The 16,316-nt window shown below is 36.2% G+C and overlaps 2 protein-coding genes across 2 annotated transcripts; both read left to right on the top strand.

Moving 5' to 3' along the window:
- The first annotated feature begins 1,827 nt into the window (after positions 1-1,827).
- Positions 1,828-5,079, top strand: LOC127811950 (uncharacterized). The gene is made up of 4 exons (XM_052352172.1): positions 1,828-2,202; positions 2,280-2,381; positions 4,648-4,890; positions 4,988-5,079. The coding sequence occupies exons 1-4, from the start codon at positions 1,861-1,863 to the stop codon at positions 5,000-5,002; spliced, it is 702 nt and encodes a 233-aa protein (XP_052208132.1). The 5' UTR covers positions 1,828-1,860; the 3' UTR covers positions 5,003-5,079.
- Positions 5,080-11,162: 6,083 nt separating this feature from the next.
- LOC127811831 (desmethylxanthohumol 6'-O-methyltransferase-like) lies at positions 11,163-12,594 on the top strand (the record flags this gene model as incomplete). Its single annotated transcript, XM_052352017.1, has 2 exons — positions 11,163-12,068; positions 12,176-12,594. Coding segments are annotated over 2 exons (1,206 nt in total), but the record flags the coding sequence as incomplete, so codon positions are not given.
- Between the last annotated feature and the right edge of the window lie 3,722 nt (positions 12,595-16,316).

Genomic DNA, 16,316 nt, shown 5'->3' with positions numbered 1-16,316 from the left:
GTTTAAGTGTGATTGGGTTGATAATAACAGAGGGATGAAGGTTGACAGTTTGAATTTCATAACTGTAAATTTTAATTGTTTAATGTATCAAGAGAATAAACCAACAGACGAACCTTTTATACTTGCAACTCAAGCATCACAAGTGTGGTATGTGGCTGATCCTCTTGATGAAGAATGGCACGTTGTCATGAAGATGACACCTAGAGATTTGTATAACATGGGTAAAAGAAATGTGACAGGGAGTTGTGATGAGGAGGATGCTTTAATTAGTAATCATGTTGAAATCAACAATGATCAGTCCTTACATGCAGAGTTAGGAGAATCTGATGAAGACTACTCTTCTGGAGAATCTGATGAGGATGGTATGCTAGTTGATATATCAGATGACGACGACAATTCCATTCCTTATACTGCACATAGTGATGATAATGATTTCTAATATTGAAGTGGCATGTATATGTCTTCCTTGCATAATATTTAATGATGTGGTATGTATATATGTTTATGTTTTTAGCTTTTTATGTTTTGATTTGTTATTTTTGTTTAACCTAAATTGATATGCTAACAGATTATTTTTTACATTCAAATCAATAATAGGCAATTACACTGATGGCACCTAAGAGGCAGACTCGTTGGCCAATTGGATTCATGTCACGTAGTACAGATTCACACCACAATGATTCACAATCAATTCCATCCCATCATCCAACCCCAAACCCAGTCCCGCCACATCCCCATCATCCTGAAGAGGACTTGATCCACTCACAATCCAACTCCCAAAACTCACATAGTCAGCAAGGTAAATACCAAAAATTTATATGAACGATAATAAATTATTATTCTTTCCTAATTCAATCTGAATTTATTGTGTTATTATGTTTTAGCAGGTACAAGCTCCATGTCATCTACTGCCAAGAAAGGAAGAGGAATATCAAGACAAATTTCAAAGTGGGGAAAGGAAAAGATTCATATTGAATTTGATGCTGAAGGACAACCAGTTGGGGAGATGGAAACTAAGTTGGAAACCCAACTAGGTGTGATGGTAAGGAGTATTGCTCCCCTTACATTTACTGATTGGAGATCACCAGGGATGGAACCATATAAGGAGCGCATCTGGCAAGAGGTCTTGGTGAGTAAATAACGTCTCTCTGATTCTTAGTTATTTGACTCTAAACTTTTATACTCTAATAAGGATATCATTGTAGGATAACACTGATGTACCTACAACATGGAGATCAATTTGCTTGCAACATGCTTCCAAGAAGTGGAGAGAATACAAAGCCACCTTGAAGAGGCATTATGATTGCCATGAGACAGATGAGGCTCGCCTGTCAAAAATACCGCCTGGGGTGGACCCAGAACAGTGGAAGGTTCTTGTGGAGTATTGGGGATGTGAGCAAGCACAGGTATGTATGATTTATGTATGGGTGGATATATCAGATGGATTCTCTATGCCTAGTTCTAATATCATATTACAAGTAGGAACTTAGTGTGACAAATCGTGCCAATCGAGATAAGCAAAAGATGGGTCACACCAGCGGTAGGCGATCACATCCTCAGGTTAGACACCAGGTAAGAATAGAATGGATATTAGTTATATATATTTATTGATAATTTAATTAGTAATGCCTAAACTTTAAACATTTAATATATTTCATATCTTATATATGTTTTTAGATGACTATTGAAAGTGGAGATGAGCCAGATAGAATCAAGCTCTTTAGAAAGACACACACCAAAAAGAGCGGAGAGATAGTAGACTCTACATCTTCATATATAATTGTATGTATTTTTAAAATTTGAAAGTTGTAGATATATTTTGTTTCTTTTACTTGTCGACTGATGTAACTAACTTGTGAAATGTTTCTTGAGGAACAAATGGATGAAAGGTTGTCACAAATACCCACAGATGAACAAACCCCAGATTCGGTAGAAGATGTCTTTACTCAAATACTAGGCAAAGATGGGCATGGCAGGGTAAGGATGGGAGGACTTGGAACATGCCCAACTAAGGTTAGACAAAGACAACAGTATCAAGTGCCTCAAGAGCAATATGACCAAATGCGTGCGCAAATTACTGCCGAGCTAGAAGAAAAATTTCAAGTTCAAATCCAAAGTCAAGTTCAAATGCAAGTTCGTGCAATACTTGAGGCAATGGGACATATACCACCAGCTCCAGACAATACACCACAACCGAGACAGGTATGTCGTTCATTAGTGCATTTGATTTAAAATTACATGTTTACTATATATATTAACTAAACTATTTTGAAATATAGCCATCTTCATATGCTAGTGCTTCTGCCACACATGCAAGCACACCATCACCCGAAGCTGAATGCGCTGGATTATCGATACCAGAATGTGATCATCATTTAGAGGTAATTCGCTACCAAATAGTTAATATACTTCAAAATCAAATGCACTATTGATCTTGCCCAATTCCTTGCAAAAACCAAGCCTGCCACTATTAAAACCCATTAACTTTAATCATGCTTTGATAATCTGTGCTTGTGGAAATTTGGTAATTTTGATTTGTTTATTTGGCAATTGGATTTCACTTTCGTTTTGGTTTGGATGGAGGGGCTGAAGAACACACTTTTAGTTTTCTGCATTAATGTGATGCTGTTTATGTTTTGCACTTTTCTTTTTGGACTGGTCATTGAAGTGGCGATTTTACCAATTTACATGGATTCGGAAGTTCAAAATTAGACTATATTAAGTTAACTTTTAAATAGTACTTATATTTTTTAAATATAATAAATGCATGTATTTAAACACCCACAAGTTCTGTTTATGTTTTCTTCACAAGGATTAACTCACGCATTTATTTTTAGAAGTCAGGGACAATTTAACACTTTTGAATGAAATTTCAAATTAACCAATGTATTTGGTTTTAGTTTTACCAGTTCATGAAAAAACAAGTTCTGTTTATGTTAATTTGAATGAAATTTCAAATTAACCTATTGACTAGGTTGCTTTGGGTGGAGGGTTAGTCTTGTAATCCTTTGCTCGGCTCTAGTGAGCTAGCGTTAGTCTTTGCATCTGTGCTTAGTGCATGCTCTCTTCCGGGGCAATCTTCTTCTTGGTGGTTGTCAATGCTTTGGTCTTCATTTACTAAAAAATGAACACAAAATGATATAATTTTTTTAAAATTTTAATTTAATGTACAACAAAGATAGAGAACATGGCAAGAGTACTTGATTTTGAAGGAGTAGAGAGTGAGGACAAAGCAAACTGAGCGTGTCAATGTGTTGGGTGTAGCCATTGCCAATGCTTTTGTGCAGAAAAAGAAGTGGATTTTGATTTCTACCGCTGGAAAAGTTTGATGTGCCGTCAGTTACAGCACTGTCCATCAAACCACCAAGCCTGCCTAACCCTAATCCTAACCAAGCAATTGTAACAGTTGCAACGTTGGATTGATCTAGTTTACCAATAAGCATAAGGTTGTCTACAAACATCAAATATATATTTGAGTATGACACCCTTGCGGTTAGGCCTAATTTAAGGCACCTCCTTTTAATTTTCAAATATTATGCTAGGTATCTCAAAGATTTAAAAAATGGTAATACACAACTATTATATTAGTAAATAATTTTATCTTAGCTGCTAATGTATATTTCCTTCTTTAATACAAATTTTCATATTCACACGCTTAAACTTTTACAGTCACCAAATAATTGCATATGGGAGTTGTCAAAACCATAAGAGGGAACTTCACATGCTCCAGTTCAGCTATTTAAGTGGATTGTTTTTGCTTAAAACAAGGTTGAATGTTGAAATGTTTGAACCCAAGTAAACTTGTTAGCAGAACCAGTTGCCAAATTTAAAAAAGTATTTGCTCAGTCCAGTTATTGGAAACTTTATAACAATGGAAAACGTACTGTGTACTATCTACATGTTCCATTCCTCTCCTAGTAATAAACAGCTCACCTCTTCTCCTTTAATCTGTTTCAAGCTTGTGGTACTGATGATGTTTATATATCTTTTGTTCAAATTTAAAACTAAAATAATTTACCATTCACATGGAAGAAACAGTTTAATTAACAGAATGATTTATAGTTGTGAAATTGAAGTTTATATCAATACACTATTGCCAACAGCCCATTGTAAGTTTGAAATTTATGTTCTTTTTGAAACAGCAATAACAACATGACTTTGCCGTTACTGTTTTACAAATTTTGTATAATATGCAATGTTTATCCCATTATTATTGTGTTTATTTCTGTGTTACACAAAACTGTATTATAAATTATATTGTTCATTATTGATAGGGATAGAGTGGGTAGCCTATTGGAGATGGTGTTGGGATTCAAGATTTCTGTCCCACCAGGGCACATGAGTAAACAACGAATGGGGAGCACAAAAATTGAAAATTAGCACCATCCCTATTTAAAATTACAGGATAGAAAGCATTTGGTTTCTTATTCAATGAACTAATAGGCAGTGATTCTGAATGGTCCTTGGAGATCAAGTGCCTGTTTGATTTTGTTCTTAATTTTCACGTATTCATTTTTAGTTTAAGTTTTCAAATTTTGTGTTTAGTTTTTGTTTTCAGTTGGAAAAATCAAAACTGAACCTTGCTTTGTTCTCATGGATACTCATGATATTATATACTAAGTAATTCTTATTATTCTGTATGATCAGATTAGTGAATTTGTTCACTTGATGAATAGACGAATACCTCGCCACATTGTTGCTGAGGCAATTATTGTGTCCATTGATCCGACCAAGTCTGTAGGGGGAGTAGAGCTAGGTAATGAATTTGTTGAAATTAGTATTCAGAAAGTGCTTAAGCCTTTATATCCATTGCCTCGACAATTTTCTGGGATGCGTGTTTTGAGGGATGCTAATAACAGTAAAACTACGATACCATGGAGGGTCTCAGATGTAAGTGTTTTTATATATAGTTATGCAATTTTGATCATGTTTTATGCAATTTCATAGTTAATGTCCATACTTATAAATCTATTGTTTTTTAATGCAGATCGAAAAAATATGATATACAATTTTGGTTGGAGCAGCATGGTGGTGTAATAAATAGTTATCTGAGGTCACTTAGACATGTTTTAGTTTAGGGTTGATTTGTATGTATAAAAATGGTATTGTGTAATGAGACGAGATAAGATCGATCTTTTAAAATTGTAATGGTATTTAAATAAACGAGATAAAATGGTTATACTTATTGTGTAGTGGGTGAATCTTTTAAAATTGTTGGTAGTTTTTTGTTATACAGGTTTTGCATTTTATTAATGTACAGTGTATAGGCTGTAAAAAAAAATTTTAAGATTACCGGCGGTTTAAAAACCGCTGGTAATAATGTTTTTGGGAATAGAATTACCGGCGGTTTTAAACCGCCGGCAAAGGAAAAAACTCTGCAGGCGGTTTTCAACCGCTGGTAATGTTATTTTACCGGCGGTTTTATACCGCCGATAAAAATCATTACCGGCGATTTTTAAACCGCTGGGAATTCTTATTTTTACCGGCGGTTCAACAAAACCGTCGGTAAATTTTTTTTCCCGGCGGTTAAAAACCGCCGGTAATATTTTCCGACAGAGGTATTTCCGGCAGAATAATTACCGCCGGTAAAAATTTTACCGGCGATTTTTTTACTTTTTTCGGCGATTTTTTAACCGCCGGAAAAACTCAAATCTCTTGTAGTGACACCACCCCCATAGTCGGATATCACATGCAAAAGCAAGCTTATACATCCAAATACATCAAACGAAGACCTAACACTTAATTATTAACCACTAAAAACAACATTCTACACATCAAGGCTAACTAACTCAACCTCAAAGTATGATAAAAACATTTCATAACTAAATTTGAGTCACTACAAATCCTCCCCCCCCCCCCCCCTCTTAAAAGAATTTGATCCCCTAAATTTGTACCTGATCACTCGAACAATTGAGGATACACACGCCTTGTATTGCCCTGCTTTTCTTGAGCGTTAAATGACTTAGAATTTTGGGAATATAAGATAGGTAACATCATCCTAAATGTGGAAGCTAGATCGAAACCTCAAATGATACATAATCGAAACCACTTTATTCAAAAGATCTCACCATCATTTAACATGACATCATTCAAATAAAATACATCATAATAAAAAAGTCATGCTACGAACCACCTACAAATCGCCGTCACTCCTCGACAATTCCTTTCCCTTTGGCATCGCTTCTTCACCTGGAACGTTGAATATTCTAGGGACAAAGTCCAAAATAAGATGTTGAATTATCTAAGTAAGAGTTCAAAACAATATCATGAATGTATGCAAGACATGAAGAAAAACTAACATATCCTTAATATGCCCCTGCCCAAGAGAATCCCACACAACACTTAACCCTAACCGGGGAAAATGCAATCTTTCTAAAGGCAACACAACCACATCGACACATTAGCACAACACAGTCCTAACTTAAGAGAGCAATATCAATGACTCTCTTTGACACAACGAAAAACCATCGTCACCACTTCTGACACAGAATGGTCAACATTAATTCAAGAATCCAGGGAATCACCCCACAATCATGTTAAGGATTATGTTTCTACTCAAAAGCATATCGGATCCTGTCAACACAACCCTGGCCACAAGAATATCAACACTATCTCTAGGAATCCACGTCCACCTCGGAAACAATGTTACCACTCAAAGGCACTTGGGGTGGTGTCCATTAGCATCCCTGCCACTTAAGTTTATTCGGGGTGGTGTTCACTCTCAGCACCGCCACTTATCGACCGCCAGGGTGGTGTCCACTCTCAGCTTTCTTCATAAGTGGGTATTTTTCTTTGGCACGCTTTCCTAGTGCTATCACTCAAGTGCCATGTTATAAGTTGAAATCCCAATCCCAAAGGTACAACCAATCACCCTAGTGTAACTTCCCTGACCACCCAGCCTGGTACGGAACCCTATGTAGTCATCCCTACACACACACTCGACATAGAATACCCCTATACGTTTCTCTGACAAATACCTTGGGGAATTACGGCTACACTATCTGGGCAATATCCCAAGTTGAGATCCCATATGGACAACATAGAAACATGCCAATGCCACATGCCATTATTCGATGCAAAACAACATGTAATAAACATTTTGGGACGAAACTCCCATATGAAACCAATCACCATAGGTTAAAACTATTCACATGCAATCAAAACCCCTTTTGCATGTAATCAAATCATGTTTAGGAAGAATTAAAACCAAGTATTTATGGTAGAACCACTCACCTTAAACAATAACTCAGTATACCTCAAAAAGCGTGCATAACTTCCATTTTCATGCCAAACCTCGAAATTCACACAATCACTCAATTTTGAGTTCCAAAGCACCATATCCATCATATTTATTCAAATAAACATCAACACCCATTTTTTCCCAATTTTTTTCATAATTTTCACCTATTTTCTTCCTATTTTTCTCCCGATAATTCCAAAACAAATACCACCTCAAATACTTTCCCAATTTTTTCAACACCATAAATCATAAAATAATTCTAGGAGAATATTAAAAGAAATTTCAAAAAATACACATTGGCCACGCGCCCTTATGTGCTGGCGCGTGAAATGAAAGTAAAGGCTGACGCATGTGCTTTACGTGCCAATAGTCTTCTTCGGTTCCGGTACACCGGCGATGCTAGCTTTTGCTCTAGGTTTACTCTACTCTCTTAGTCGATTAGAATGGTATCCCTAGATGCTTGAAACAATGGCCAGAGGTACCTCAATCGACTGTTTAAACTTTAAGCTAAAGCTACTGCCTTGACTTTTCGGCGACCTTCGAAACCTATTAAAACGTACACCTTTGCTCACCAAACTTTCCAAAAACACTCTACAACTCACAAGGATCAAAAGCCCCTTATCCCTTGCCTTCGATTCCACCCAAAATGAGAGCAATTTGAGCTTGAAATTTTAAAAACCCTCAACTTAATTCAGCCTCTATTTATAGCCAAACCCGAGCCAAACGTCTAATCTAGGCCAATCCAAGGTCATTAATGGCCTTACCTCCCTTAGATCGACCCAAAACCTTGATTAAAGCCCTAAAAAATGACCTCCTAAAGCCTCGATTTTTTGGCTAAGACACGATTAGATTTCTTGAACAAATCAACTGACGACGTGGTCGATTCTTGGCCATGGACAACTCCCAATGCAACCTACCCTAGCCTTAGCCCTTCTAGAGCCCTTCCTCGAACCCCCCATAAGCTGAAATCGGCAATGGGAGAGGTGGCTGACGGCTGGTAGTGTTCACACTGCCAGTCTTTCCAAAATTTTAGTTTGGTCATCTCAACTTTTGAAATTACTTTTTGGCCATTTCCAAGAAGCCCTTGAACTTTCCATAAATTCCATTGAGATCCTCAAGTTCTAAGATTTTCATTTCATCCCCGAGAATTTAGAAATAACGTCATTTTGACCTCCCTCAACTAATTTTGAGAAATTACACTTAGGCTCGAATGAACTATTTGGCCGTAAATCCTTTCGATTCAACCCGAAATACATTATCACCAACAGCAAACTCTAAGTCTCATAACTGCTTATCTGCATAGCTCTTTTGATGATCTTGGGCAGTCATCTGTGCTCTAATCAATTTAATCTTCTCCGTGGTCTATTCAATAATGTCTAGCCCCAACACTGAACTACCCCCAACCTCCATCCAACATAATGGAGACCAGTAAGGTCACCTATACAGTGCCTTGAACAGTGCCATCTTGATACTGGATTGGTAGCTGTTATTGTAAGCAAACTCTACCAGCGACAGGTGCTTATCCCAATTCCCATGGAAATCTAGTACACACGCTCGGAGCATATCCTTCAAAACCTGAATATTCCGCTCCGTCGGCCCATTGATCTAGGGAAGGAATGTCATACTAAAAGTCAACCTTGTCCCCATAGCACTTTGTAATGTCCCCCAAAAGTGCGAGGCAAACCGAGGGTCCCAGTTTGACACAATACTGGTTGGTACTCCATGCAACCTCACAATCTCATCTATATATATCCTAGCCAGATGATGCATAGGATAAGTCTTCTTGATAGGTAAGAAATGTGTCGAATTCATGAGTCTATCGACAACCACCCACATAGTGTCATGACCTCTACTAGTACGGGGTAATTTGGATACAAAATCCATGGTAATCTGGTCACACTTCCATTTTGGAATAGATAAGGGACGAAGTAAACATGCTAGCCTCTGGTGTTCAGCTTTAACTTGTTGACACACTAAACAAAGAGACACATACTCAGTTATTTGCCTCTTCATACCCATAACCAATACTGGCGGCGCAAGTCCTGGTACATTTTTGCTACCTCTAGATGAATGGCGTAATGGGAACGATGAGCCTTAGAAAATATCTCATGTTTGATTGCCTCGTCGCCTAACACACAAATCCGTCCTTGAAATACAAGTAATCCATCATCCCTCAGGCTATAACCTAAAGGTCCAAATCTATCCATATCCAACCTAATATGTGCCAACCCCTCGTCAGACTTTTGTCGGTCCCGCATCCTGTCTACCAAACCTGAATGAATGCTCCTATAGGCATAGTAAACACCTAAGACATCCCTCAACCTTGAAATGGTAAGCTCACTTATCTGCTTTAGTAAAGACCACTCCTGAATCATCATAGTTGAAATTGAAGCTCCCCGTCGGCTCAAGGCATCTACTACTACATTTGCCTTGTCCAAGTGATACAGAATCTCGCAGTTATAATCCTTAATTAGTTCCAACCAACGCCACTGTCTCATGTTCAGCTCTTTCTAGGAGAACAAGTACTTCAAAATTTTATGATCAGTGAAAATCTGCACTTTTTCTCCATAAAGATAATGACACCAAATCTTCAAGGAAAATACCACACCTGCGAGTTCCAAGTTGTGAGTGGGGTAATTCGCCTCATGCTTTTTCAATTGCCTGAACGCATAAGCATTAACACAACTAGCTTGTATCAAAAAACACCCCAGACTTGTATACGAGACATCACTAAAAAGTGTAAACAATTCACCACTCCTGAGTATGGCTAACATAGGTGTTGAAGTCAATTGCTGTTTCAACTCCTGAAAACAATTCTCACAAGCGTTGTCCCAAATAAAGCCAACTCTCTTACGTGTCAGCTTAGTTATACGGGAAGTCAAATGAGCAAACACTTCAATGAAGTGTTGATAATATCCAACAAGACCTTAAAAACTTTGAACGTCTATCACAGTAGTAGGTCTTGGCCAATCCAACATGGATTTAATCTTCTCGAGATCCACAGTTATGCCTTCGCCAGAAACTATATGACCCAAAAACACTATCTGAATCTGCTAGAATTCACATTTAGAAAACTTGGCATACAACTATTTTTCCCGGAATCTCTGCAACACTAACCTGATCAAATGAACCTCATGACTCGACTGGTTGACGATCTATGTCTAACAAAAAAACCATTTATGTCTTAAGTAAGAACACAAGAGAGAGACACACTAGTAGATTAAAGTAGAACACAACTCAAACGATTATAAATTTATTGATGCAAATCCCTGAAACATTGAATTTTATTACTTCTTGATCCCTCCAAGTGATAATGTTTTTTCTTTTATCTTGTTAAGGCAAGGTTAAGCTTCAATTCAAATTCATTAAGTCTCTGTGTTCATTGTAATTTTATTTCTAGTGAATATAAAATATTTTTTTAATTTAGTAAAGAAACACACACATATATATAATAAAGTGTCATTTCAAATCCTTATGTATCCAAATTAGACCCAACTTAAAATATTTGAGATAATAAATTTAAAATTATGAATAACAAAATAAGGATCCAGTGAACTTTATATATCCAAATTAGCTTTTGATTTCTAAAACAATTTTTAATAATAACAATAATAATAACAATAATAGTCCCCTAATGCTTGAATCCAGAAATATTTTGATGGAAAATTGAAGAAGCAAAAGATAATCTTTGCTTTCTTCAAAAGAGTGATCGTAGAATAGCCAAATCATTAAATAGCCATGATTTGATTAATAAACAAATCATAGAATAAACAAAGTGATTGTTGACATGTAGAGAGGCTATGATAGTGATTGTCGACTTTTTTGCCACAGCCACAGCCACGGCCACAGACTTATTCAATCATATTAGTTGAAGAGTAACGATCTGCTGCCTGCGCTGAAGTGGCAGTAGATCATTGAGTGATCTGTTGACTTTTTTCTTCTCCTTCTTCAATCTTCCTCTATAAGATATGGAGAAGGAAGCCTTACAAGCAAGAAAGCCTCTTCTGTACGTAAGCTTAAACACATAGAGGGAGAGAGAGACAGAGAGAGAATGATTAATGAGAAGGAAGCCATTGATGCAGAGGCAATGTTATTGCTTGACGCCAAAGCAGAGATATGGCAACAGATGCTAAGCTTTGCAGACGCCATGGCACTCAAGTCTGCGGTGGAACTTCGCATAGCTGACATCATTCATTCTTCCGGCTGTCCAATCAGCCTATCCCAAATCGCCGCCGGCATAGACTCTCCTTCCCCGGATATCATTACCCTGGGGCGGATCATGAGATTTCTGGTTCGGAAAAAGATTTTCACAGCCACTCCTCCGTCGGTTGATGGCGGAGAGACCCTCTACGGGTTGAACCACGCCTCCAAGTTGTTGCTGCGCGATGCTGAGCTGAGCCTGGCGGCGATCGTACTGATGGCGAGCGACGCCAGGGCATTAGCTCCCTGGCAATGCTTCAGCAGGTGTGTGCGGGAAGGTGGGATTGCGTTCGAAAAGGCTCATGGCAAAACGATATGGGATTATGGCTCCGCCAACCCAGATTTCAACAAGGTCTTCAACGCTGCAATGGGATGTTCCGCCAAGGTCACCACTACCGCAATCGTCGCTGCGTACAAAGATGGATTTCATTCCATTGGGTCGCTCGTGGATGTGGGCGGTGGGATTGGAACGTCCATATCCGAGATCACCAAGGCCTATCCACACATCAAAGCAATCAACTTTGATTTGCCACATGTGGTCGCCACTGCACCTGAGTACCCAGGAGTTACCCATATTGGAGGTGACGTGTTTGAGTCTGTTCCAGAGGCTGATGCAGTTTTCATGAAGGTAATGGATTTAAATTTGGAAATATTTTAACACACACAAAAAGAATAGTTATTATTAGTTAACTGTCTAGATGATTTAATTCATGTTCTAATCATCAATTCGTGCAGTCGATTTTGCATCATTGGAGCGACGAAGACTGTGTGAAGATCTTGAAGAACTGCCGGAAGGCAATCCCAGAGAAGACAGGAAAGGTGATTCTAGTGGAAGTGGTTCTGAAGCCAGACGGTGAAAGCATGTTTGACAACACGGGATTTGTATTCGATCTCATAATGCTTGCTCACAGCTGTGGTGGAAAAGAGAGAGCAGAGGCTGAATGGAAACGAGTGCTGGAGAAAGGAGGCTTCCCACGCTATAACATCATCCGGATCCAAGATTTGCCTTCTATCATTGAGGCCTATCCAAACTGAATCATTCTCTCTCTAGTCCCTCCATGTATGGTCCGACCATGGCTGTCTTTGTCAACCCAAACTTTCAAGTAACCAGGCAAAATGAATAATAATTTTGGTTTCTGTTTCACAGTTGAAAATAGGCTCCAATTATTGATTTTTATTTATTTATTTAACAGTTAGTTCTTTCTTCTTTTGTTTAAGGTGTTGGCTTATATTCCATTTAAAAAGTTCAATGCCTTATGAGAGAGTGAAGTTGAGAATGGTAAGAAAAGGTACTTAACTAGTGGCAGATCCAGGATCAGAGCTTAATTAGTGATTAATTATATTTCTTATTAAGTAGATACATCTTATAATTATTCTCAACCATATTCATATTTTCAAAGCACTGCAAAATTAGCTTAAGGGAGAAATTGATTTTGGCTATTTATGTATAATTTTAGCAAACTTGAGGGGGGGGGGGGAATTTGAAAAAGTTTCAAATACTTACCCTATGTATAATTTTTTCAAACTTGAGGGTCGGGGAAATTGCTTCAACACCCCCTCCCCCAAGAAAACGTGAATAATAAATGGAAAAGGATTTTGTTTTCTATGTTGAGACCTGAAGAACCACTTAAACTTTTTGGTTATCCTAGGAAAGATCGTCCAAGAGATTGAACAAACATCTTGCTAGGCTGTAGTAACAGGGGGAATAGTGGTCTGACAATCTAGATTGCAAAAATGTGTTGTATTGTCTATCATGGAGATAGAGTTTATTACAATGACAGAAATTTGCAAGGAGTTGCTTTGGATGAAAAGACTTGTGAAAGAGTTTGGCTTTATATAAAAGACATATGTATTGTTTTGTGATTGTCAAAGTGTCATCCATGATAGTAAGAATCCAACATTTCATGGTAGATTGAAGCATATTTATGTTAGATATCATTGGATAAAATATATTTTGGACAAAGGGTATTTTGAATTCTAAATTGTTAGAGCTTGAGAAGGTCAAGGTCTACACGGATGATAATAGTTTGGATATGTTAACCAAGGCTTTGCCTAGTGAACACTAAAAAGCTTGTTGCTTGTTGTTTGATTACTAAAATGACAACCACCTTCACATAGTCGGGAGGGGGAGATTTGTTGAATTTTTCTTCCCTGTGAAGGATGACCCAAGTTATGTTTTAAACCTAAATTTTGTAGGGGTTTACTTAAGCCCTTTTTGCCTACTTACTGCTAGGGTTATCTCTTTCAAGTGGATGGTCTAGGGTTGGAGAGTAAAAGTATTTAATTTACAAAAAAAAAAAAGAAAATAAAGAGAATAAACCAAAAACTGTAGTAGAATTTCTATCCATCTGGCGAACTTCAAGTGGAAAATGGTATGTCATTCCATTGTGGGATTGAGTCAAAATTTGATGTGCACGCATTGAAGTTTTCTAAATGATGGGATCGTGGATTGGTTCTAAAATATTACTCAAGAGGGGGTGAATTTGGTGTTTTGACTATTTTTTCTAGAATACTGAAAATATCTTCTAATTTATGATGTAGTAAAGTTATTTGAAAAAAATATTTTCTTTAACTACAAACAAGATGTATCAGTGGATGGAATAAGCATGAATGAGTATGCAACATACAATATCTTGCATAAGAAATAATTTGAGAAAACTTTAGATATTTAATAAGTTCATACATGAAAATATTAATATGAAGATGTATGTATTAAAGAAAGGATACATTTTTGTAAAGATAGAAATCAGTTTTGAAAGAAATGAAATAAACATATGTAATGAGAAATGATTATGTAGTTAGAAATTCTCAAATAAGTTGTTACCTGTAGAGAGGAACTAATGTTTGAAATTTCTTTTTATGAAATTTATTCAAAATTGATACATAAATGTTTTATGAAAACTGAATGTAAGATATACATATAGTTTTGGTATAAAGATAAAGGAGTTTATAAAACATTTATTAAAATATTGCAAAAGTATATAATTTTTAAGATGATTCCAGTTAAGAAAACGTTTTCATGACAATTAGGCAATTAGAAAAACAATGCATTAATTAAACTGTGTTTGTGAATGAAAAAACGTAGGCATAGTAGATAAAGAATAAAGTTGTTAAAATGTAAATAATAAGAAGAAAACAACATGAACACGGTAATTTAGAGTGGTTCAGCCAATATGCCTAATCCATTACTTTAACTCCTCATTAAGAATTTAAAAAACATCCATTAAGGATATTATCTTTTAGGACTCAACTATAACTCATATATAATTTTTATAGACTCAACTGAAACCTTCATTTTTGTAGGCTAAGTAAGAACCCCAACTTTTACAAGCTAAACAGTAACCTCCACTTTTAACGGGTTAAGTAGGAATCCCAATTTTCATAGGCTAAGTAGTAAGCATTGCATGAGCCTTTTTCTTTCTAGGTTGAGCCACAACCACTACCTTTCAAAAGATAAGGTGTAACTTTTACAAGAGTTTCATAAAGAATTGTGAAAGACTAAATTAAGAGAAAATACAAGATTATACAATGATATCAACTATTCTCTTAAATAAAAGAGAGTTCGAAAGAATGAATGAATAAAGCACTCAAGTCTCTTAATCTAAATTTGGTGTGAATGATCACATAAGACAAACCAGATGATTTCTTGAAGCGAAGAAAAACACGCTTGCATAAATATAATTTATCAATCTTAATTATATAAGAGAGCAAAGTTAGATGAATTGGGATAAGCAAATAAAGCTCTAAAAATCAAAATTATCTGCTTTTTGCTTACTGAGTAGTGGCTATAAAATTTAAAATTAGATGTCAGTCACCCGATTAACTTATGGACATACTTGACTAATATACGGGCATACTTGATTGGATAACTCATGTAATCAATTATATAGAAGTCTCACTCGAGTATGACTAAGCATTACTCGACTAACTCACAAATCATAAAGACTTTGCATTAAGCATTCAACAACGGGGCTAAACTTATTTGACTAACAAAATGATATACTCGAATACAGATAACTGATACTCGATTAAAATTAAGCATAGAGACTTAGCCAGATTCAATCCAATCTTCACTCAATTAAAACATATATATAATCAATTATAAAATATAATAGTCAATTGAGAGAATATATACTCGACCAAGGAAATACTTGAAATTTTTAATAGCGGAAAGATACTCGAGTGAAAATCATCATTACTCGATTGATTTTTGAAATACTCCAGTTTGCATAAAATAGATTTTGCTAAAACATATAGTTGACTAATTTGAAAGACACATAAAGCAATACTCGACTAGAATATGCTCATATTTCAACATATATAAAGATACTCAATTTTATAGATACCATACTCGATTTTAGCTTTAAGAAATAAAATTTTTGTATAACACATACTCGAGTAGGTTTTTATGATACTCGATTTAAACATAACAGTACTCCATTAATTAAAAAAATAAATCAAGCAATACTCAATTAATTCAAAAAATATTTTAAGGTTGAAAATCAAGTGTATAAGTTTTGAATGAATATTTGGCTACTTTGCCTTCAAAAGCTTCCGATATATATATATACTAGCGTATACCCGTGTCTGAAGACACGATATAAATAATATTAAGATTAAAATGCAATAATATTCATTAAAGTTATTACAGATTTGTTAACATTTTATAATAAAAAAATTACTAAATCTATATAATAAAGCACATTAGTAAGTGTTCTATAATCTGAATACATTAAATTAAAAATTAAATATCAAACGATACATACCAATCGTCGCTGGGGACCCTTGGAGCCTCCGATAACGGCCGATCGGGGGTTTGTGGGTCATCTCATACCTCCATCGCCCCCTGCCATCCCTCGCAACGCCTCGCCCCCAT

Source organism: Diospyros lotus, chromosome 10 (assembly GCF_014633365.1).
Source record: "Diospyros lotus cultivar Yz01 chromosome 10, ASM1463336v1, whole genome shotgun sequence".
Classification (NCBI taxonomy): domain Eukaryota; kingdom Viridiplantae; phylum Streptophyta; class Magnoliopsida; order Ericales; family Ebenaceae; genus Diospyros; species Diospyros lotus.
This window is presented reverse-complemented; position numbering and strand designations above follow the sequence as displayed.